Raw genomic sequence first — 22,396 nt, 5'->3', positions numbered from 1 at the left:
AATGAACAGCCTAACCTGGTAGCTTGCTGTGTGGAACCTTCTCCTAAAACAAAACAGACAGAACTCATAAACCATCACTGTGGTTCTTCTAAATTCATTCTTCAGCTTTCATCAGAAACAGACAACTATTACAGGATTATTATAGGATGGGAGAGAATTGCCGGACCACAGAGGACTCAGTCATGACCACCAGGAAGGCTTCTGCAGACAGAAGGGTGTACTTCCTGTCAAGTGAACTCTCTCTCCCTCTTCCTGCATTCACGTAATAATGTCCACCAAAGGCCAGCCTTGGTGATTTGCACCCAAGAGCAGGAATGGGGCCGGACTTCTCGAGGCTTCCGTGTGTGTCTCTGGCCTCTGGACAACTTAGGTGCCAACACAAGTGTGTTACTGGAAGCGAAACCATCCTTAATGGAGCCACACTCCACCCCGGGCACCAGCTCACTGGGATGAGGATGCTATTTTTAAGAAACAGCATCAGGTTTCATCATGGAAATTTTGAGTGTCTGAGAAGGCAGCTTGCTGGTTTGTCCAGGGACTGTGTTCGCTCAGCCTCACACCCCAGCACCCCACCGGGGTCTGCGTGGCCCGTAGTGGGGAGGGAAGAAGGGAGAACCGTGGTTATGGGAGTCGGAATGGCCTTGTCTGGTTGGTTTCACTTCAGCCGGCACCGTCTCCAGGGGCTGGCAGGGCTGGGCACCTCCCTCCGGCCTGTGTGTGCTGGACAGCGAGTTATTTTCATCGCAGTGCTCATGAGGGCTTGTAACGCCCCAAACGCCTTGTCTCTGAGCTCTCCTAAAGGACAAGCTCCCTTTTTTGGGGGGTGTGGGGGGTGTGGAGGGAGTCTCAGAGTGGGTTTATTTGGCCAGAGCTGGCCACATTTCCCTTGCCTCTTGAGTGTGACCTGAAAGTGGGCGTGCCCGATGAGCCACCCTGTGGGGGCACAGTCGCGTTGGGGGCGGCACTTGGGGCCAGTCCGCCTACAGTTGGCACACTGGCCCGTCTCCAGGTTACGCTGCGCTCTGAGTCATTATTCTCTTTCTGGCTTGTCCCTCCAGTGCGTTGCTGAGAAACAGAGCCAGGATGGAGAGCAGAGTCTTCCTCTTCTCCTTGACATACTAATCTTGGTGTAACCAGCAACCTTGACCCGGGGGGGTGGTGAGAACACACTGGATTTAGAACAAGCTAGACATGGTTGGTTCTCACGTCTTGGCAAACCTGGGTTCTTTATTCAGCTGTCCTGAGCTTTGTTCTCTCATGTGTAAAATGGATAAGTTATAACAGTACTGGTTGCTATATATTGATTTTTTGTTTCTTTTAACCTAAATTTTACTGTTTTAAAGGTGAATCCTACGTTTTGAAATAAGTAATTTGGGCTTGGGGACAAAGCATCTTTGATTTCAACCACAGCTTCTTAGAAGCCTCAGCTCCGTTTTCCCATATCGCTAAAGGATGAAGCCCCAGGTGTGGCTGTGGTCTTGACCCAGTGAAGATGCTATAGAGCAGCGGTCCCCAACCTTGTTGGCACCAGGGACCGGCGCTCCTATGAGAATCTAATGCCTGATGATCTGAGGTCGAGCCGAGGCGGTGATGCTGGCCCTGGGGAGCGGTCGCAAATGCAGATGACGCTTGGCTTACTCACTACTTACCTCCTGCTGTGCGGCCGGTTCCTAATGGGCCACAAACCAGTACCAGTCCACGGCCAGGGGAGCGGGAGTTGGGAACCCCTGCTTTAGAGAAAAATGTCCTGAGAAAAGGGACAGGTGTGGGCGTGGCCTTGATGGTGTGGGCGTGGCCTTGATGGTGTGGGCGTGTCTTTCCCACAGGTGCTGCGACTGGCTGAGATGCTGTGGTGGAGGGGAGCCCAGGCCCCGCACAGTCTGGTTGGGACACCCCGAGAAGAGAGACCAGAGGTACCCTCGAAATGTCATCAACAACCAGAAGTACAATTTCTTCACCTTTCTTCCTGGGGTACGTGCAGGCAGGGACCATACCCGTTTTTCCTTCCCACACCAAATGTATGCAATGGCTCCAGTCTTAGAAGACCGAGGTCCCCCTGGCAGATTTTGTGAACACCCCGTGTGTTTTCCGTGCCACCTGAGCCACTGGCTGTCCATGTTCCCTGGTCCTCAGCGCGTGGAGGGGGCTGTCTGCCGTCTGCCAGGCTGTGAGGTTCCACCCAATTAGAATAACATCACATTTATTTGGTGCATTGGGACCTCAGAGTGAAAAGAGCATTATGGGATCCTAACATAACCAAAACAAGAAAAAAGAAAAATCAGCCATGCTTAAATTTTTCCTCTTATCATCACAAAATACATATTCAGGTATGAGGAAGTCGTGGGGTGGGGCGGCAGTAAGAGTGGAGAGAAAGAAGAGGGAAATTTTAATCCTGCCATCCAGAGAGAGAGTTTCTGTTAATGTTTTTGCCGGTGCTCGTTACCGTTTCGCTTGGTATTTTAACCTGGAGTCACAGCATTTTCACATTAACGTTTACAAATCCAGGGACGTGGACTCCTCAAACCTTCCCCAACACACATACATGAAATACCGACTTTTATCCAACACGACCTCTAAACACACACCGATTAACTTTAGAAGCAGCAGTAGCGGCCAGTTCCAGTGATGGAAATTAAAAAGAAAAAACATTACTGTGTTGTTTGCATCGAGAGGTAATCCAGAAACACACATACATTATACTGTAGCTTCAGGTCAATTTGAATATTTTTTTTAAGGGTGGTTTTGACTACATTCATTGCTAGCTGGCTTCATCCCCTACCCCCACTCCACAAACAAAAGTGTAGTATCTTAAGTCAAGAAAAGTTTATTTTTCGCTCCTGGAAATTCTGATGCAGACTAGGCCACTCTCTCCTACATCTGGTAGCTACGCTATCTGGAACACTTGGCCACCAACGTCTCTGTGACCAGGGAAGAGCAGGTGGCCGAACGGCTCTCAACTGCCTTAACCTCGAAGAGACGTGTCATCTCTGCTCGTTCAGTGGCCAGTGAGTCACGTGGTGTCAGTCTCCCTGCGAGGGGCACGTGGGAGCAGCTGGAACTGTTGAACCCACCTGCTACACAGGATGGGATTCTACTGGATGTAGTTTATAGAGCTGAGATCTTACTGTGGAGATGACAAGTTATCTTGCTTTTTTGATCAGTCTTACAGCGTAAGCATTTTCCACTAAAACCTCTTCTTAGACAATACTCTGAGTCGTCTACCTGTACTTATAAAATAGTTTAGGAAATAAAACAGATACAGTTGACGCCCCCAGCGTGCCCTCCTCATCCCAGAGGTAACCACTGTCTTGAATCTGGTGCTTACAGTTTCCATATGTATCATTATTTACATTTTTACTCTTACAGATTGTATTCTTATTACTTTTTAGAACGGCTTACACTTTATGTGAAAAGTAGCATGTACGTTGCATTCTTCCGTAGGAAAGGTTTTCAAACATTGCTCGTCTCCCGCTAAACCCGCCTCATCAGACAAGCCTTGAATGTCTCCTTCCTCTTCTCTCCACATTTCAGGTGCTGTTTAACCAGTTCAAGTACTTTTTCAACCTCTATTTCTTACTTCTCGCCTGCTCCCAGTTTGTTCCTGACATGAGACTCGGCGCGCTCTATACCTACTGGGTTCCACTGGTGAGTAAATCGGCGCTGTCTGTTCCGTGACCTCAGAGGTTTGGGAACAGCCTTCTTTGTGTCGCCTGTGCATCTGGGATGGGACAGGGGCCTTTAAGGGAGAGGACGCTCTCAAGCCAACACATTGAGAGTCTCTAGGATTTTGAGGTCGAAGCTTTTATTTCCTGCATCCCCAGGATCAAACTATAATAAAGCTCATCTTGTGAGTCTTGCTCTTCGGTCATTCGTTATTTCGGCAAGTATTTGTCACCTGGTTTTAGACTCTGGGGATGCAGTGGCAGATGGGAAAGTCAAAGCCTCTGTCTTCGCGGATTGTGCCATTTGAATTGTTTTCTGAGATCACATTTTTTTTTTGTTTTGTTTTGCGTAGAGTATTTTGGCGTGAAGTTTTGAAAAAGAAACAGATTCTGTGCCTTTGTGTGTTCGAAGTGACCAGAACACCCCTCCATTCCTTCCTTTGCCTCCTTTTCTTTCTTCCTTCCCTTCGGCAGGTGGTTATTGAGGACCTACTGTGTGCCAGGCACTGTGCTGGGTGCTGGGGGCACAGCAATGAACCAAACCAACAAATTCCTGCCCTCATGGAGTTGATTTTCAGAGGGGATGGACAGTGAACAGGTTAATAAAATGGTTTCAAATTGTGAAAAGGGCTGTGAACGTAACAGAATGAGATCATAGGACAGATGGGGTGTCAAAGGCGCATTGAATGTTGGTTGAATGGATGAAGGTGGGGGGTGGGAGATGGCCATGAAAGGCCTTGTGAGGGGGAGAGGAGATGGAGGATGGGAGTATTCCGGCCACAGGGAGCAGCCATGCAAAGGCTCTGTGGCGGGCACATGCGCAGAGCATTTGAAGAACAGAAAGAAGCCGGGTGTGCTTGGGACGTGCAGAGGGCAGAACTGGTCTCCCTTTCTCCAGACAGAGACGTTATGTAATATAATTGCTGCTTATTTCTCATTAAGCCGGAGTCAGGGGAATCTCCGTTCACAAATACTGTTACATTTTTCATCGGGAGAAGATCGTTAAAGATTTAGACTCTCCTCAAAGAAACAGAAACAAACATCTTTATTGGTGGCAGGTGGGAGATGATAGGATTTGGTGCCTCGGCATCTGTGGAGCAGAGGGAGCCAGTTGCTAAGGGAGCCGTGGATGGGCATCCACACCGACATGCCACGTTATCAGACAAGTCATGACAGCAGCTCCAGCCCACAGAGGAGGTGGGGTTTTTAAAATTCCTTCCACACAAGCATCAAAGGTGCTTTGGGGATATGAGCGTAGTTCTTTCCTGCTCTGAGTCATCTGTGGGTGAGATGGTCGCTGGGAGCTGGATGAGACCTTCGTGGTGCATACGTCCCTTGGATCACAGACATTCCTGGCGGTGTGCCTGCACGCGTGTAGGAGATGTTGCAAACACAGGGCCTGGGCTGATGGAATCAAGCCTTGGGAGATGGGGAGCCCGTGTCCCATCTGAAAGTGGAGGTGCCACCCCACGCCATCACGTGCAAACATGGACCTGGAGTTGCCAGACCCAAGAGTTAGAGGCTTTATGGTTTTCCGTGAAATACCTTAATTTTATGGGAGTTTTTTAGTTCTGTAACTGTTCACTGCATACTTACATAAAGTCAAACCATAAGTCATTTGTTTTTTTAAAAAAGTCTGTAACGTATATAAAATGTCATTTATCACACTTTTTAAATTGATCACCTTGTTGAAGTATAGTTATTTGAAAAGTAATACATTCACATGATTCAAGAAACAAAATAATGTCCCTACTAAAAAATCTCCTTCCTGTCTGGTTTTGCCCCCAAAACACTGTCATTCATTTCTCGTCTGCCCTTCCAGAGTTAACGAACAGCAGTAGAATGAATAAAAATTCTTGTCTTTTCCCTGCTTCCCTACACTAAGCAGGGAAAAAAAAAAATGGTATACACAGTTCTGAATAGTCTTTCTGAGTTCCAGAAAGACTATTCAGTGTCGACAACTCATTTAAAAAATGTGAAAGCACTGTGCGAATTGAACACACCGCTTCTAGGGGTCTGTCTGCAGGCTGCCAGTTTGCAGTCTCTGCTCTGCTTGAAGATGTAGGGGTTCCTTGGCGCCTCAGACTGGTGCCTCTGAGCTCAGGACCCGCCCGCCCTGCCAGCCGGGAACACAGAATGCTGGAGACCCTACCTCTCAAGTCCTGTGTTTCTGCCCTCTACTGCCTCCGAAGTGGCTTCTGTTCCTTTTCCTTTTTCTTTTTTGAGTTACAAAGGGGCTCATGATGATTGGAGAAAAATTTGCAGAATCGCCGCCACCTCCCCCACTTCCAGCCACCCGTGTCCTCACCCGCCGCGATGCTCCATTTATGTGTCTGCGTAATTTCAGTCTCTTACGTGGGCCTCTGTTTTATGTACATTCTAATATATATATATATAGTAGTAAGTTATATATATTGTGCCAATGCGTACGTTTGATAACTTGGGATCCCAAGGCGTCCACAAAGGCAGTTCCGTGTCTCCCCCTCTCCAGCGTGTGGTACAAACCCATCATCCAAAAGGTGCTTAGGATACAGACCTGTTAGCACCCCCCCGCCCTCTCCCCGCAGCCTCATTCACATTTTCATTGGCATCTATGTATGTGCTGGGGAGGGTGGTCCTTAGCCACATTTGGCTTACGTTTTTCATTCTCTTAACCAGGATTCGTGTAGCTCTGACTAAGGGGAGATGGAATTATGCAAATTACATGCCTGAGAAAGTCCGGTAGGAAATGGGATCAGTTCTGTCGAATGCTTCCACAGACAGTCATTGGGGGGCCGGTAGGGAAGAGGGTTCCTCGCTTGATAAGAGAGAACTCGGAGCCATGGAGAATAAGGACCTTGCTTGAGATCACGCTCGGAGAGGAAGCGTTTTGGTCTCCTTTTCAAGGAGTGGCCTCGGAATACCAGGAAGGCTTCGGGATGTGTGCGGTGCCGTGTGTACAAGGATATTCTCTGCAGCGTGGTGTCGGTGACTAAAACACTGGAGACAGACAAACGCCCGTCAGTAGTTACCTAAATACTGCTGTGGCTCAGCCCTGGAATGCTGCCCAGGAATGAGAAACAGCAAAGTCACTTCGCCGCGTCGACATGGGAAGATGTGAATCATGTGTTTCTTTATGTGAAGAAGGGAACTTGCAGAACAGCTTGGATGGCATGCTCCAATTTTTGCGACGCTCCCCCTCCCCCCACCAAATATTTCTGTGTACTTAACGTCTGGGAGGTTTTCCACCAAAGCCAGTGGTTATCTTTGGAGCTGGGAGTTGGCTTTTATTCTCGTGTTTTTGGTCCTGCTGTATCCAGACTTCTGTGTTAGGCCCCTCGGCGCCTTTCTGGAGTCTGAGAGTTACAGGAAACTAGACAGATCTGATGAGTGAGACCCTTCAGAACAAAGACGCCCAGCAGCGGGAGGCCTGGCTGGCACTTGGACCCGAGAATCGGTGTCGCGTGGGACTTGATGGCAGGCGCTGATCTCTTTCCTGTTACTAGCGTTTCTAAATCAGCACCAGTGACGGTGGACTCGTGTCTGCAGAAGCCCCCCTGGGAATGCAGGAGGGCCGGAGGAGGGCTGGGGACCAGCCCGACCAAGAGGGCTCCCACCCTTCTAAAGAGGGCCCGACCTCAGTTCCAGCCCTGGTCTTTTCACTGAAATGTCACTGGATTTTCCAGGAGAAGGCAGAAGGCCTGACTTGCAGTGTGAGCAGTGGAGTCAACCCGTTTTCCCCGGGGCTGTGGCCCTGGATAGAAACCAGGCAGCAGCCTCAGGCCATCTTGAGGTCCCTAAGTGCATCTCCCCGTCCCCTTTTCCCCCACCACCGGAGTAGTTCAGGAGCCTGAGGGGGTGCATTTGTCTCGCAGTAGCTCTGCCTCTCTTTCTAGAATACAGAGAAGGGAGTTTGGGGTCAAAGATGAATTAGACATCCTCTGTCTCTAGGCAACTGTAGCTGATTTACCCTAAATCCCCTAGGTTATCACGCGCAGAATCAATTTCCAGTTCTTGGCTAGAACGCAGTTTGAAGTGTCCTGAGGTCTCTTTTGAGAGGACCCTAAAAGGCCTCTCATTTCAAACCCAGATTTGAGGGAAGCGGCTCAAAGTGAGGGCCTCACCGCCAAATGGTTGAGGTGCCGCTCTCGGCTGCGTTTTGATGAGAAGTTGTGTGATTTGAACAAGCTTTTCTGAGCCTCAGTTTCTTTACCTGTAAAATCGGGGCGATCGTGTCTATTTTCTTGGCTCGTTGGGAGGATTAAATGAAGTGCTGCACGGAAACTACTTCCTATAGCTCCTGACATACAGAAGATTCTCGGGAAAGGGTCTCATTTTAATTTTTAAATTCTGGCACTGGTGACATTGTTGTTCCTTGGATTTAGTTTTAGCTTGTAATGACTTTTTTCCTTGGTACTAATAGATTAGAGTAATTCTACAAGAGAGAGCTGAAATAATCCATAAAATTGTGTGAAGACCAAGTAATCTAGATTTTTTTCGTTATTGAGATAGATATATATATAGATATATATATAGATATATATATATATCTATATATATATCTATATATATATATAACCTATACACCATAAACTGCACAGATAGGAAGTTTTCACTCTAGCGAGTATCGACATTTGTCAGCATCGTCTCAACACCACGTCAGTCAAGACAAAGAACGTTTTCATCACCCCTGGCCCCATTTCTGTCAACCCTCCCCCAACCAGCGGCAACTGTTTTTTTTTTTATTTCTATCTCTCAGAGATAGTTTTGGTTTCGTAAATCTATTTTTGACGCACAGCTTTACCTGAGAGGCGCGTTAGCACCTTCAGGATTGTGTGTCTGTGCAGTCACCACCTGTGCTTTCTTTACAAGCTCTGACAACCCCAGGTCCCCCTATTAAAGCTTTTTCTAAATATCTGTGGATATTAGGGACCTCTGAAATTGGACTGTTGGAATTTACTTCTGGACTCCATTTACATCTCTTTGTAAATCAGTTTCTAGCCTAAGGGGTGGTGTGTATGTCATGTCCTATAGGATTAATGAGAACTGTGTGTGCGGGTTGGGGGGTGAGGTGGGGGTGGTAGACAGGATAACTAGGGAACGATTTTTTTTTTTTTTCTTTTGTAGCAGGGAAGCTAGCTGCTCCTGTCTTTGTATGAGCTCTCGCTTTCCGTTAACATCAGTGGGACTCAGCTAGGCCCATGCAGAGAGAAATAGAAACTGGGATCATTTGAAAACAAACAAACAAACAACAAAAAGCTGGATTCCGGCCCAGAACAACGAAGCAGAGGCGCCGAGTGGGGCTGGGGGGTCCAGTAAACCTGGTCCGTGCTCCGTGAGAACAGGTTTTCTCTCTCCTCCATATGTGGTCTGGTTATACTTTTGTTCTGAAATGGACCCGTTTTTGCTTTGGCTGCAAGTGTGTACTTTACATCTGATTGGAAGCAGGAGGCTGGAGGAGTCTTTTGATTGTAAAAATGTCTGGGGCTTTGGAGGAGTTTCACAAAGCAGCATCTCTCTGGCTAGATTTACATAAGAGATTCAAAGTCCTTTGAGTCAGAAGTTAATATATTTCTTGGGGTCAACGGTATGAAAATGAAATCATCAAAGAGTCACTATTGTTAATCTTTTGGGGCAGGTGGCGCTCTCTGTTTCTTAAGAAATGACTTTAAAAGGAGGGGATGACAAGGGCATTTTGTAAGAAACATAAATGAATGCTCTTGCCTTTATGGTTACAAGAGGAAAAATCTAGATGGAAATAGGTTCTTGCTGTGGGTGACACACACACCAGCCTCCACTAGATTTTGCGAGTCGGGGTACCTGACTTGAGAAAATCAGGCAGTTTAAAATTTTCTCTTTATTGGTGGATACTCATACGATGACTCTTTCAATATGTTTTTGTTATAAAAATGGTAAACCTTATAGATAAGACCGAGGTTCCCTTCAGTCCCTGCCCACCCCATCTTCGTGCCTGCCTCACCAAGGGATCTAACCGGTGGTTAGGGAACGAGAAGGTCTCTAACAGTGTATGGAATAGTTGCTGTTTATGAAAGGCGTTACATTGTGTGTTCTGAAAAGTTGATCTCCCGGCTGAGCCCTGTCTCTCTCTCTCTCTCTTTTTTTTTTAACTGCCTCCTGGTGGTCTCTCTGTTGTTTCCACCTACCCAAGTTTCTCTAGAAGCAAAACAATGTGGCTTTTAGGACCAAAGGCCCGAGCCAGATTTCCTGTGTTTGAAATTACTGCTTATCACGTGGGAGTTTTATCCCGCGACCGCTCTGTGCCTCAGTTTCCCCATCTATAGCCCGGCGATCTGAGTAATTGTAACCTCGCACGGCAAATCTCCCAGGGTGGTCGTGAGGGTGAAATGCACTAATGCAAAGCGCTTTGGCTAGCACCCCGCACATGGTGAGTGAGATGCAAATGTCAGTGGCCGCCGTCGCTCGGCCATTGCCTGTGGATGGACAGTTTGGGTGTTTCTACGTTTCTCACCCTCAAACCCTGTAGAGGTGGTGAGCAGGGGCGTCCTCATACCTGTGTGCGGGTGAGCGTTTCTCCACGGTGTGTGTGTAATAGAGACTTGGAGAAGTGGGCTTGCTGGGGCTTGTGCATTTGGGACCATTAGCAGGGCCCGGCCTGCTGCCCTCTGGCCTTTTCCGTCCCCCGCACCAGGAGAGGAAGGTGGGTTTCAGCGGGGCTCACCCCCTCTCCCTTCTCTTTCGCAGGGCTTCGTGCTGGCCGTCACCATCATCCGAGAGGCGGTGGAGGAGATCCGATGCTACCTGCGGGACAAGGAAGTCAATTCCCAGGTCTACAGCCGGCTCACAGCGAGAGGTCAGCCTCCTGGCTCCACTGGGGCCGCCTCCTGCTGCCCAGGCGTGCAGGCTGCAGGGGAGCAGAGCTCAAGGCCTGGGATCGGCGGGCGTGTGGGTACCGTGTGGCGGGACAGTCGCTCACTTGCCGCCGCCCAGGGAGGCAACCGTGAGCCCCGGGGCCTGGGGATACGTGGGCTGCATCCCTGGGTTGCCATGTCCTCTTAGGCGTGGTCCTATCGGCTGACTTGTGCATCATCTACCTGGAATTAAATTCTGTGCGTTTGGCATCCTCTGCTTGCTAATTCCTTACATTTATCGGGTCTGGCTGTGGAGGGGAGTACGCCCCCACTCCCTTCATGTGAGAGATGCACACTCTGGCCCACACCCTGTTCCAAGCACGATAAGATACTCTTTTAACATCACAAAACTAATGTTACAACTTTGCAACGTTAGTTTTTGTTTATCTATTTATATACTTTTAAATTGAATTATAGTTGACATATAGTGTTAGCAACAGTTTTTTAAAAGGCACCAGATTTACATAAATATTGCATTTGTGAAAATTTCTTTGCAGGCGTCTTATACATCCTCGAAATTGAAGAGTGGAAAGTGTAGCATAGTCTGACCCAAAGAGAAATGACCAGATAACCTTTAATCCGCATTTTCAATGGCGGAATTTAAAAACCACCCCCACATACATTGTAGAGAATCCACAAGACAACCCAGCCGAGGCTGACTTCTGTTTCCAACTACCAACTCTACAACAGATTTCCTGTAAGTTTGTATTCAGAAAAGAGGCCTGCTACCTATAGCTCCCTATGACTACCGATCCCATTCAGGGATTAATAATGTCAGGCGTTGAAAAAGTTGAGAATTCTGAAAGAGATTAGGTGCCTCGGAGAGCTGGTCCCAGAGCGCGTGTGAACTGCTTTTGTTAAACGCTTTATTCTTCCAGCAAAGCCGGCCATCCATGGTTTCAGGGTTTTGAGTAGCATTTTCCTTTTGGGAAAAATGTTGGAAGAATATGGTTCGGCCTCCGAATTTTTTATTTGTTTGTTTGTTTGAAATTCGAACAAAATTCCTTGAGGACATGAAAGTATTTCGTCTTAGTGAATTGAATAGATGTTCATAGTGGGTGGTCTTAAAAATTGGCCGTTCTCTGGGAGAAGCAGGGGACTTAGGGCTGGTAGAGAAATGCTTTCTTATGGCTAAACTACTGTATTTAGAACAGTTTGTGACCTAAAGAATACAAACCCAGTATAATCTTTGCAAAGGCAGGTGGCTTGTAATTAGAAGACCACTCTGGAGAACGTTTTTTGTGGTTCGTGTATTTGAAATCCTCTGTTAATAACATATTCTGATTGTAACGTGTACAATGCTTGGCAACTGACAAAAGCCCCATGGGAGAGGGTGTGGTGGATCTATTTACAGCTTCTGAGAAGGGGCCTTCGGGTGCCCTCCATCCATCCACCCGGGCGCCTGCCCTTCTTAGCTTCTTTTCACATGGCAATTGCTTTTCCCATGAACGGTTTTCGTGCCTTCCCCTGCCCACCCCCTCCTCCGCTCCTGCTGTAACTCCCTGCGGTTCTTGAAAAGGTCCTAAGGAGAATTGGCAGATGGCTCTAGCATTAAAAACTTGTCTTTCTTTGTTGGTCTCCTTTTGTGGCCCGTGGTTTCCATTGTCATGCCAATGTGACAGTAGGGGCGAACGGGGCAGAACTCTGAGTATTAACCCAGGCCCTAGCCCTGCAGTTTGTCTTGAAAGCCACTCCCCTCTCCCCATCCCTGGGGGGAAGGGGGAACACTAAAGAAACTGTCAGCTTGGAAAGTGATCGAGGTGAGTTAGTTGGTACACTTTCGGGGGGAGGGGCTAGAGAAAGAAGCCCAAACTGGAAAGTTTCAGAGAGAGGAAGAAAAGGGTGCCTTTTTTGACCTTACTTTATTCCTATTTAATGACTAATATTTCCTTGAGTAGAGGCATTTCACCAAGAATTTCATTTTGTTAAGTTCAAAAGCCCAATGAAACAAATATACATATGTGTATCCATGCAGGCCTGTTTTTCGATCACAGGACATCTTAAAATGTACTTTTTAGCACTATTTTTGGAGTTCGAAAATGCTTAGAAACCGAAAGATCAACTCCTTGATCACTAGATTATAGGCTGTGAGATTTTACACACATTCTGCATCGTTTCCTCATTAATGACACTCATTCATGATACATGTACTAATAAAGTTAAAAAAAAATTTTTTTTGGGATAAATTTCTAACTAGCAAGAAGATTGCAAAAATCATTCAGAGGTCTCTCCTATGCCTCCCATCCGGATTCCTCAATTTTGTCACATTCTCAACATTCTCTCTCTCAGCCATCAGAGAATTAAGTTCCAGATATCGTTCTCTGTTGCCCCTAAATCCTTCAGCTTTGAATTCCTCATAGGACGTTTCTCTTACATGACACAGTACAATTAGCAAAATCAGGACATTTAACGCGAGGCGTTGCTATCATTCTAATCTAACGTCCTTACTCAAAATTTGCCATTTGTCCCCCCAATGCCCTTTCATAGTAGCATCTTTTTCATGGTCCAGGAACCGGTCCAGGTTTGCCAGTTGAATTTGTCCTTTCTTCTTCGTCTCCTCGAACCTGGCGTAGCTCCTGGGTTTTCTTTGTCATGACATTGACATTTTTTGAAAAGGGGGGACCAGTTTTAGGCCGGTTACTTTATAGTTTGTCTCTCAATTTGTGTGTTTGGTGTCTGAAAATTAGATTCACAGCGTGCATTGTTAGCAGGAATTAATATAGTGTTAAGAAAGTCAGTGGCACAGATTCTCACTGGGATGTTGCCAAAGTTTTAGAGGCATTCTGTTGATCAAATTGAAAACATTTCAAATTTTGAGAAAAAAAAAAGAATTTGATTTTGAACAACTGACCTAAAAGCCCTGATAATAAGGAACTCATCATTGGGAGGAAACGCTGATGACAATCTTTTAAATAGCTTCTTCCACCTTATTTCATTCAAGGTGTATCTAAAACAACACATCAGTTGGATTAATTTTTAGTGTAATTGTCATGATCTAATAAATTTCCAAAGATTTTAATAACATAATTAGACATATAGATGGGAATGACCTTTTTTCCTTTTAAGAATATTTGAGACTCCATCATGTCCATATTAAAGGAACACGAGGGGTTGGGCTTCAGGCATTTAAGTAGATAATTTTAAAAACTTAACTAAAATAATTATACTTTATCGGCGTGAGTGTGGGGCCCTTATGAGGAGTGTCCCCTCTCTTGGCCACTGCATTCCTGGTTCTGAGCACAGTTCCTGGCAGTTGAAGAAAGTAATGGTTCTGAGCTTGTGCTCTGCCCGGATTCAACACACCTGCGTCCACCTCCTCCTGGCTGTGTGGCCAGATCCCTTAACCTGTCACTAATCGGGGGTTGTAATAGCAGCTACCTTCAGAGAGTTGCTTAAATGTAACTCTGGCATGGGAAGAAAGTAGCACTGTGCCTGCGATTTGATGTGTGCTTAAGAAAGTGCTGGTGGTATCGTAGCAGGGAGCCATTGAGTGTCAGTGGGTGAATAAATGGAGGTTATGGGAGACATCGGAGAGGAGCTGGTGTGATGTCTTCCTGGAGGAGATGAGTCTTACAGGATGAAAGAGAGTAGGACTGGCTGTATCATTCATGGGGCCCAGTGCAAAAATGAACACTTATTCAAACATGTTTAAGATTTTCTGCATGGTGACAGCAGAACATTAAACCAAGACAGGGACTGAGTGCTGGGCTCTGTGCCAGCACCTGGAGCACACGCCTTGTAAGTGGACCTGGTAAAGAGTTCTCCAAAGGCCCCGGGTCATGGTGGCTGGGAGTGTGGGGGACAGAACCCCGAGTTTCAGGCTCCATCTTATTCTTCCCAATTAGGCTGCGATTCCAGAGCCCCTCCCTCCTGGGCAAACAGAGGAAAGGCTGTGTAGGCCAGGGAGGACCTGAGACTCTGGGACTCAGGAGTGTGTACATAAGGCACGCCACAGGGAAGAGGTGGCATTGGAGCGATTTGAAAAATGCTGCCCACATTGGAAACCAGGAGGAAGAAAAAGAAGGAAGATGACCTACCATAGCCAGCCAGGTGCTGCTGGGTAAGGTCTAGGCTGTAATTTTTAAACAGCCCTGTAGAGGGAGCTTTTATAGGGAATGGAAGCCCAGATTGGCAAAGTGCCCTATCTCACTCAGAGGCTCTAGCTGCTTAGTGACCCGCTTGAACCCTGGCTTGTCTGAATGTAAAACCTGAGCAGGTCCAGGCACCTACCATGTGCCTGGAGCCGGGCTCAGCACTTTGGCATCGACTGTCTAAACAATTGCCAGAGTGTTCAGAAGGGCTTTTAAGATTTAAGTCATTTTAAAACACATTTCGGAGTCCAAAGAAACCTATCAATCCAGCTTTCTCCTTCTAAGGTGGACAAATTGTTGAAAAGCCCCATCAGCATAATAATGCTTTTGGATAAGTAAGGCTCCCCTTGCCTCCTCCTTGAAATCCACATTTCGACGTGATCAGCTGTGTAAGAGAGGTTCCTAGATCTTTATGGGTATCATGGCTCTAATTATAAGGTCTCCCCAAATCGATAACATTCAGTAGCACTGTAAATACAAAGGCAGCGAAGAGAGTATCTTGAAGTAGGAGCAGACCCAGCAAAACTTAGGTTTGTTACTCGAAAGATTTGGCTCGGGTCAGCATAGAAGAATCTAGTAAATGAATGATTTCTCTTTATATTTGTCTTCTCCAAACTAAAAGTTTAATTCTGCCTTGATTATCACAGGTGGTGAGGGCAATTGGATTTGCATTTTTCACAGGATGAATTCCACGGTCTTCACACCAGGAATGTTTTCCCAGACTGACTTTGCGATCAAGGGGTAAATGAAGCAAGCGGATAATTAGCCTTGAAAGAAAGTGCAAACAGAAGCATAATTAACACAATTGCCAATGCGTCTTTCCTGCTGGGGGCATCTGGGCCCAGCATAAACCATAAGTCATAAACCAAAGGTCTATGCAAAAGGGAGAGAAAAATCTCCCCCACCTTGAGCTTTTTAGTACCTGGGTGGGTGCCAAAAAAAAAAAAAAAAAAAATCTTTTCCTTCTCCCCAGTTTTTTCCCAGATAGTTTTGCAAATGCTACTGTTCACCTTTTCCCAATTCGGGAGTGATATCTTTTTTCAATTCAATTCAAAATCCACTTTGGACCATTATTTAGGATGGCGGTTAATGTGATTAAGTTTTGAGGACAAAGGACATACATGTTTTTCTTTTGGGGAGTGACGTTCCATTGGCGTTCATCAGGAAGTGGGTTAGTGTAGGAAACGTGCCCATTACTGGGAATAAGTTAGCTAATACTTAATTAACTAAAGCGAAGCTCTCTATTCCTAAACACAAATGCCATTTGTGTTTTCAGAGTCTAAGATATGCTTTATACTTCCTTTACGGAGAGGACCAGCGATGCTCTTTTTGATATCACTGCTGCGGAAGCCTTGCACAGGTCTTTTTTTTTGAGGACCTCCATCCAATACGGTTTCGGTGAGCAGAGCCCTCCCTGCCGCAGCTTCTCGTTAAGATTCAGAGCATTTACTTTTACAAGTCTTAAGACAGATCGTGCCAAACACTTTCTCTTACATTCTCCGACAGATGCAGAATTGTTATTTCAGACTCCCAAGGTTCTTTTTCTCTTCCAAAGTACTCCGTTCCACTTTATTGCAAATCGTTGGTGAACTGATCTATCGTTAATTAGAAAAAAAAAAAACCCTAAAAGAATTCACATGCAGATTGGACTGTCATCTTTTCCAGGAGGTATTTGGGCAATCCGCCCCTCCCCCCGCCCCCGTGGGGGTGGATGTTGGTCTATTTCATCATTATTGGGCACCAGAAGCAGAGAGGACCATTTATATATTTATTTTTAAAGCCTCTGTTGGGTATAAACTTGTCACATTTAAACTACAGCCTCTCTTTTTTACGTTCCCACTATTTTAAACAAAAGCCCCAGGAAGTGGCCATGGAATTTCCAATAATATCTTTTCATCCGTTGCCTGTTTTCAGATATCAGTCTTTTCTTAGGCTTTGGGGAATGCAGACGACTGTATTGGAATATGAAATTTTCAGCTTTAAACCAGACGCGTTTTAGTGTCAAGCCCAGGAAATGTACACATGCTGTAGAATTTACAACTCATCGCTGTGCAGTCAGATTAGAGTGTGAGTTAAAGAGCGAAACATTAACCAGGGTTCGTGCGTGGAGATATTGCCCTTTTAGAGCTACACAAGCAATCCATACCCTGGACGCACGGCGAAAAATAGAAAGATCCTGGAGGTGTTCGGGGTCAAAAAATAGGCCCTTCCATACTAGTGCCCCAGAATTTATTTAAAAACCGTTTTTTTTTTCTTCTTCTTCTTTGCAGGCCGTTCTGCATTTTGACTGAATTGTCATTCGCTTGTTTCGACTCAAGAGAAACATCTGGTTTCTCCCAGCAGTGTAGACAAACTGCTCTTATTCTGATGCTGTCATCCATGAAAGCATGGTTTGGGCTCAATGGATTTGCTTATGAAAGGCTCGGGGTCCATCTCTACAGAAATAAACAGCTCTAGTAATTGGAAGTTTGTTCCCTGTTATAAACTCTGGCTCGGAGGCGGCTTGCGTGAAGTGGTGAAAGCCGAAAGGGATACATTTATTTTATAGAAGGCATTTAATGATTGACGATGTGGCTGGTGGAGAATTTTCCACTTAACCTTTGTGAAAATCTCTCACCCAACTTCTGCAGATGCGTTTGGAAATCCCAGCGCCTAGAGGTTGGAAGATGGGGTGTTGCAGTGTTTACGGGGTCCAGGAGAGAAAAGAGAGGTCTGAGGGGAAGTGTGTCTGCTGACTTCTCAGAGGGGTGCTGGGAGTCCCCATCTCATCAGGTGGTGGCCTGGGCGGATGCTTCTCCCTCTCTGTTGAGATAGGTGATGGTCACTAAACGTGCTGCTTTCTATTTGTCATATTTCTCTGGTAGGAAAGGAAGACGGGGAACTCGGCCGGAGTGCGTCTGTTTCTCGTTCTCCCCCTTTTTGCAAGAATGGTGGTAACAATTCAGGAGAATGGTTAATGTAGGGTTAGAAATCATGTGTTTTGGGTCCTTGTCACAATTTTACAATTTTTTTTTTCAATTCTGTAGGTTAATCCAACCACTGGAAGCATTTTCGGCCATTTATTCAAGATGTCGATGTTGACAATAGCCCAAGTAAATGCTGGAATAAGTATAGTATCTGCTTTTTCCCTTCCAGCCCCCCACCTGCCCTTTTCACTCCTTTTCCATTCCTTTGGTTTTATTTGCTTTCTCATTAAATTGACACACACACACACACACACACACACACACACACACACACAAAACAGGAGCCCCCCATGCAGGCCCAAACTGCACATTTTTGGTGGCCCCCCAAAAATGGCAGTGAGGGACAGGAAGTCCAAATCGATGCTCAGGACCATGTGTGAGCTCAGTAGCGTAGGAGCATCTCCTAGGTCTCCCTTCGTTGAAGCCGCGAAGCCGAGGTTCGTCTCCCCCCAAATACTAAAATGCTACTGAGGGGCCATGGGGAAGCAGCACAGTGACTTCACGGCGGGTGTGGCTTCTGAGATGCGGAGCCCGAGGCCTGAGGGCCGATGGGCAGATACAGTAGAAGTGTTTGTGTGAGGGATCAGCCCGCGGGGTTAGTGAGAAACTGCTCTGCAAACAGCGGATTAAAGAGGTTTTTGTTGAGGTAGAGCAGATGGACAGAGAGAGGCAGAGTTCAAATTAACCCGTCGTAAATCAGGGCTCCCTTGTAAGAAGGGAAAAATCTGGATCACTTAAAAGTTTGAGCTAGTTTAATTTATTTATTTTTTTTCTTATAAGAAAAGCACCTCATGCCCATTATTAAAAAAAAAAAAAAAATCAGTGCGGAGGATTTAGAAAGTACGTGTGCCAGAGGAAAAGATGAATCCCCCAACATCCGCAGAAAGAATCATGGTCACTCCTTTTAGTATGATCCTCATGATTCTGTCCTCTGTCCCGCTAACATATACACACAGACATATGCAAATATTATTTAATAAGGCTTGAAACGCATGCTCTTTCAGCTAGAAATGAAAACTTATAACTAGGTCTCAAAACCCAGAATACCAGTGTGATCGTTTGGGCCAGGCTGCCAGCATAAATTTCAGTAATAAAACCAAAGACAACGTGTAAATTTATGTTTGGGAAAGTTGGGGCAAGCGCCAGCGAAGGAAAAGTTCATTGGCACCGAGGGCCGTTGAATTTACAACCTTCCTTCCGGGCACGTCTAGGTAGGCGCCCCGGGAAGAACCGGTCCGTAAGGGGCTGTCTGCTGCCCCCTGGTGGGCCAGAATTGTTGAGGCAGGAAAAGAATCCTACCCGTCAGCCCTTATTCACCCCTGTCTCATGATCTCTGCCGGGGCTGAGGCCATCGGGCTGAATTTCACACTGCATTTAATGAGGGCGGAGACGACTCAGTGCTCGCTTTCTAGGGGGAGATGCTCATCTTTTGGAGAGGAATGGACGCTGGGTCCAGCCCGTCTCTGTCTGCTTCGTGCTTTTCAGAAGTCATTAGTGCTAGTTCTATTTCTTATCCTGACAGCATTTAATTAAATCCAAAAATTAGTTAAAATCAAACCCAGTGGACCCTATTAGAGCCGTTTGAATAGAAATCACTGGAATGCTTTGAAAAGTCTCGATGGTGTCGCATTAACGAAAAAGGCACCTGGCGTTAAATTATGTGACAAGTGTGAAATATTGTGAAAAGTTGTAAAAGTTTAGAGCCGTGCACTCAGGCTATGTCGTTAGGGTTTTTAAGTTATTTTTCATGCCGAAGAGACAAGAACTAGGAACCCTCGTCCATGAAGGTTGGGTGCGTATGGCGGGAATGGGTACGTGGAGGGACTGGCCGTCGAGGGTCCATTTCACCCTCGCTCTGGGCAGAGACTTTACTAAGGAGGATCGAATCGTCACTATTATTTCTTTCTCTCAGCTGAGCATTTGTAAGTTAAATGGGCTCGTTACGAGAGACGCCGATGACATCAAAATCGTATGGTGTTCCTCCCTTGTGCGAGAGTTTGACCCACCACCAGATTCGAGGGCCGCCTTCTCTCTGGGCTTGCTCTCAGGATGCTGGACTCCTGGCCGACCAGCCGCCCCACCTTCATCTTGTTCTGCTCCCTGCTTTCATGGTATCCTTCGTCTAGTTAATTCTGGCCTCACCCCTCCTGTGTTGACACCTCCCTGCACCCCACTATCTGTTCATTGCCTCCCTTCCTCCCTCCCTCCTGTGGAATGTGAGTCCCAGAGGTCCCCAGCCTAGGAAGATGCCCGGGATGCAGCAGGCGCTCAGCGTCTGGTGCTTGAATGTTGGGTGAATAATCAAGCGCCTAATGTGTCTGGGTCCTTCTTCCAATGGGGAGGTTTCTCCCTTTTCTGCTCCCTTAGCACACTGGACTCCGCCTCCATGTCACTCACCAGTCTGCACTAGCAGCGTCTGTGTGGCTGGCTTTCTCACCAGCTCATGGGTTCGCAAACGGCAGCCGGCAAGCCAAATCGGTTATTGTTTGTTTGTATGGCTTGGGAGCCGAGAACTTTTTTTTTTTATGCTTTAGAATATAAAACATAAATGTGCATTAGACTGTTAGCCTCTCAGTGGTTGGGAGAGTTGGAAACTGTCTCTTGGCCTGTGAAACCTAAATTCTTTACTGTCTGGGCCCTTTATGGCACAAGCGTGTTGTTGGCTTTTGCATGACAGTGTTTTTAGGATAGGAGGACTGTCTTTCTTTTAATTTATTTTTTTAATTTTATTAGTTTCAAGTATCCAGTACATTGGTCAGACATGTGTCTAGTTTATAAAACGATCCCCCTAATTGCTCCTTCTCTGGCAGGACTGTCTTTCACCTTTGAATTTTTAGGACATAGCACTTAGTAAATGTCTTTGTTTTGAGTTGTGGTGAACTCTGTTTTTTAGTCCATCTTCGGGAGTCAGATGTGGGTGTGAATCCCGGCTTGCTGTGACCGTGAGACTAAGATGCAGCATCTCTGAGCCTCCTCTCATCCGAAAATAAGATAGTTGTACCTTTTTCTGATGGCCATGGTGAGAAATGAACGAAGCCGTCGATATGTCAGTATCTACGCAGCGCTTAGCACAGTTGTCGCTTAATGTTAGCTGTTACTCTTCACTCAGAGACACGTCCAGCAAAAGGAGAGTCCGATCACACTCACGTGAACCAAACCGCATGGCAGTCGCAAACCAAAACCAGTCACTTCGGGTTAGCTTCTTTCTGGTGCTACCGAATATTAAGAGTTGCCCTTTTTGTCCATGGATCTAATTCTTAATTTCCTCCCCCATTTCTGTGTCTTTTGGTGTTTGTTTGTTTGTTTTTGAGGCTGAACGACTCTGTGAAGATGCGGGTTTAGAAAAGCGTCCGAGACACCGTTCGGACGGAAGCTGTCACTTGAGGGGCGCGGGCACGTCCTAGCACTCTCACAAGGGGCATGGATGGGTCTCTGGAGCCGTGTGTGTAGCAGGTGCACCTCGTCTCAGAGGGGCAGGAGGCGATGATGCTGCGGAGGGGCAGGTGGGGGCGGGGAAGCACCTGCAGCCTGGCGGACGCTCTGTAAAGACACGCGGAATGGAGATGAATTCAAGCATGATGTATCTTGGACCTGTTTCTTTGCAGGGACCATGAAGGTGAAGAGCGCTAACATCCAAGTTGGAGATCTCATCATCGTTGAAAAGGTGAGTGGGGTCTCGGCTGCTGTGAGTGTGTGTGTTTAAATGCGATGCTGTTGCTACCACGTCACAAATCCTAACACGTAATGAGTGTATCTGGTAGACTCATCGAATGTGTTACACTGTTTGCGAGTCTGTCCAACAGCTCTGCCTGGGGAGAAAAAGCTCTTTCCCGTGAGACACACACACACAATATTTTTTCAAGGTTTATGTGTGCCGATTAGCCAGAAATCTTACTGACGAACACAGGTTTTGATTTCCTGATGGATGTGTTTGTTGTTGTTGTTGTTTTTATCATAAAGGCTCTCCTAGAAGTCTGCTTGCTACATAAGCACGTAAAAATGTTTATGTCATTTACCTTTGGAGCAATTTTAGCTTGTATTTTTTGAATTAAACATTGTGTTTTTCTATCATTTTATGGGGAGTTAGGGTTAATATGAGAACAGACCAAAAATGCGTTTTTAAAAATAGCACTGCTAACTCATTTGTTACTTTCGCAAACACTCATATCTTTTATTTATTTTTTATTTTTTATTTTATTGCGTTTATTTGGAAGGTATTGGATCTTGGGGGTGATCCTGGAGAGTCTCAGAATAATATTCGATTAGAAAAGGATTTTGTCTCAACTCGTTTCTGTAGGAAGTGAACTATGCTCTTTTAAAAGGATTAAATCCAAGAACTCAAAGTTGATTTGTGGCAAAGTGACACTCTACCAGATGGCAGCTCAGAAGAACCACATGAACCCCTTTATGTGTTCATACTTTTTTCTGTTCATAATTACATGAAGGCTGCTGCTGGCTCCTCTCCTCTCCTCCCTCCCTCTCCTCTCCTCTCTCTCCACATCTCTCTCTCCTCACCTCTCTCCTCCTCTCTCTCTCTCCTCTCTCTCTCTCTCTCTCTCTCTCTCTCTCTCTCCTCCTACTCTTTCATAGGAATGAAACATTTCTTCTTCCTTCCTACTACTTGACTTTCTTATTAAAATCCCACTGGAAGCCAGACATCAAGCCAGAAAATTGGTAGGAGCAGAAAGCGTGAGCAGAGTGTGTGTCTTTGGTTCCAGCAGACGGCCTGGAAGAAAGCCAGCTAGGGTAGCGGACTTTAGACCCTGTGTCCTCTCTGGCTGGAATTCGGGAGGTAATGGTTGGATTCA

General features: G+C 46.2%; 1 protein-coding gene across 1 annotated transcript in view; it reads left to right on the top strand.

The window, feature by feature from the left end:
- The window catches only part of ATP9A (ATPase phospholipid transporting 9A), a 108,916-nt gene that overhangs the window by 20,075 nt on the left and 66,445 nt on the right, over positions 1–22,396 (top strand). The window contains exons 2-5 of the mRNA XM_039863730.1: positions 1,827–1,971; positions 3,532–3,645; positions 10,365–10,473; positions 21,194–21,252. Coding sequence (XP_039719664.1) covers positions 1,827–1,971; positions 3,532–3,645; positions 10,365–10,473; positions 21,194–21,252 — 427 coding nt within the window. The remainder of the gene's footprint in view (positions 1–1,826; positions 1,972–3,531; positions 3,646–10,364; positions 10,474–21,193; positions 21,253–22,396) is intronic.

Source organism: Pteropus medius, unplaced genomic scaffold (genome assembly GCF_902729225.1).
Source record: "Pteropus medius unplaced genomic scaffold, Ma_sr-lr_union100, whole genome shotgun sequence".
NCBI lineage: Eukaryota > Metazoa > Chordata > Mammalia > Chiroptera > Pteropodidae > Pteropus > Pteropus medius.
The sequence above is the reverse complement of the archived record's forward strand: the minus strand, read 5'-3'. Positions and strand labels throughout refer to the sequence as shown.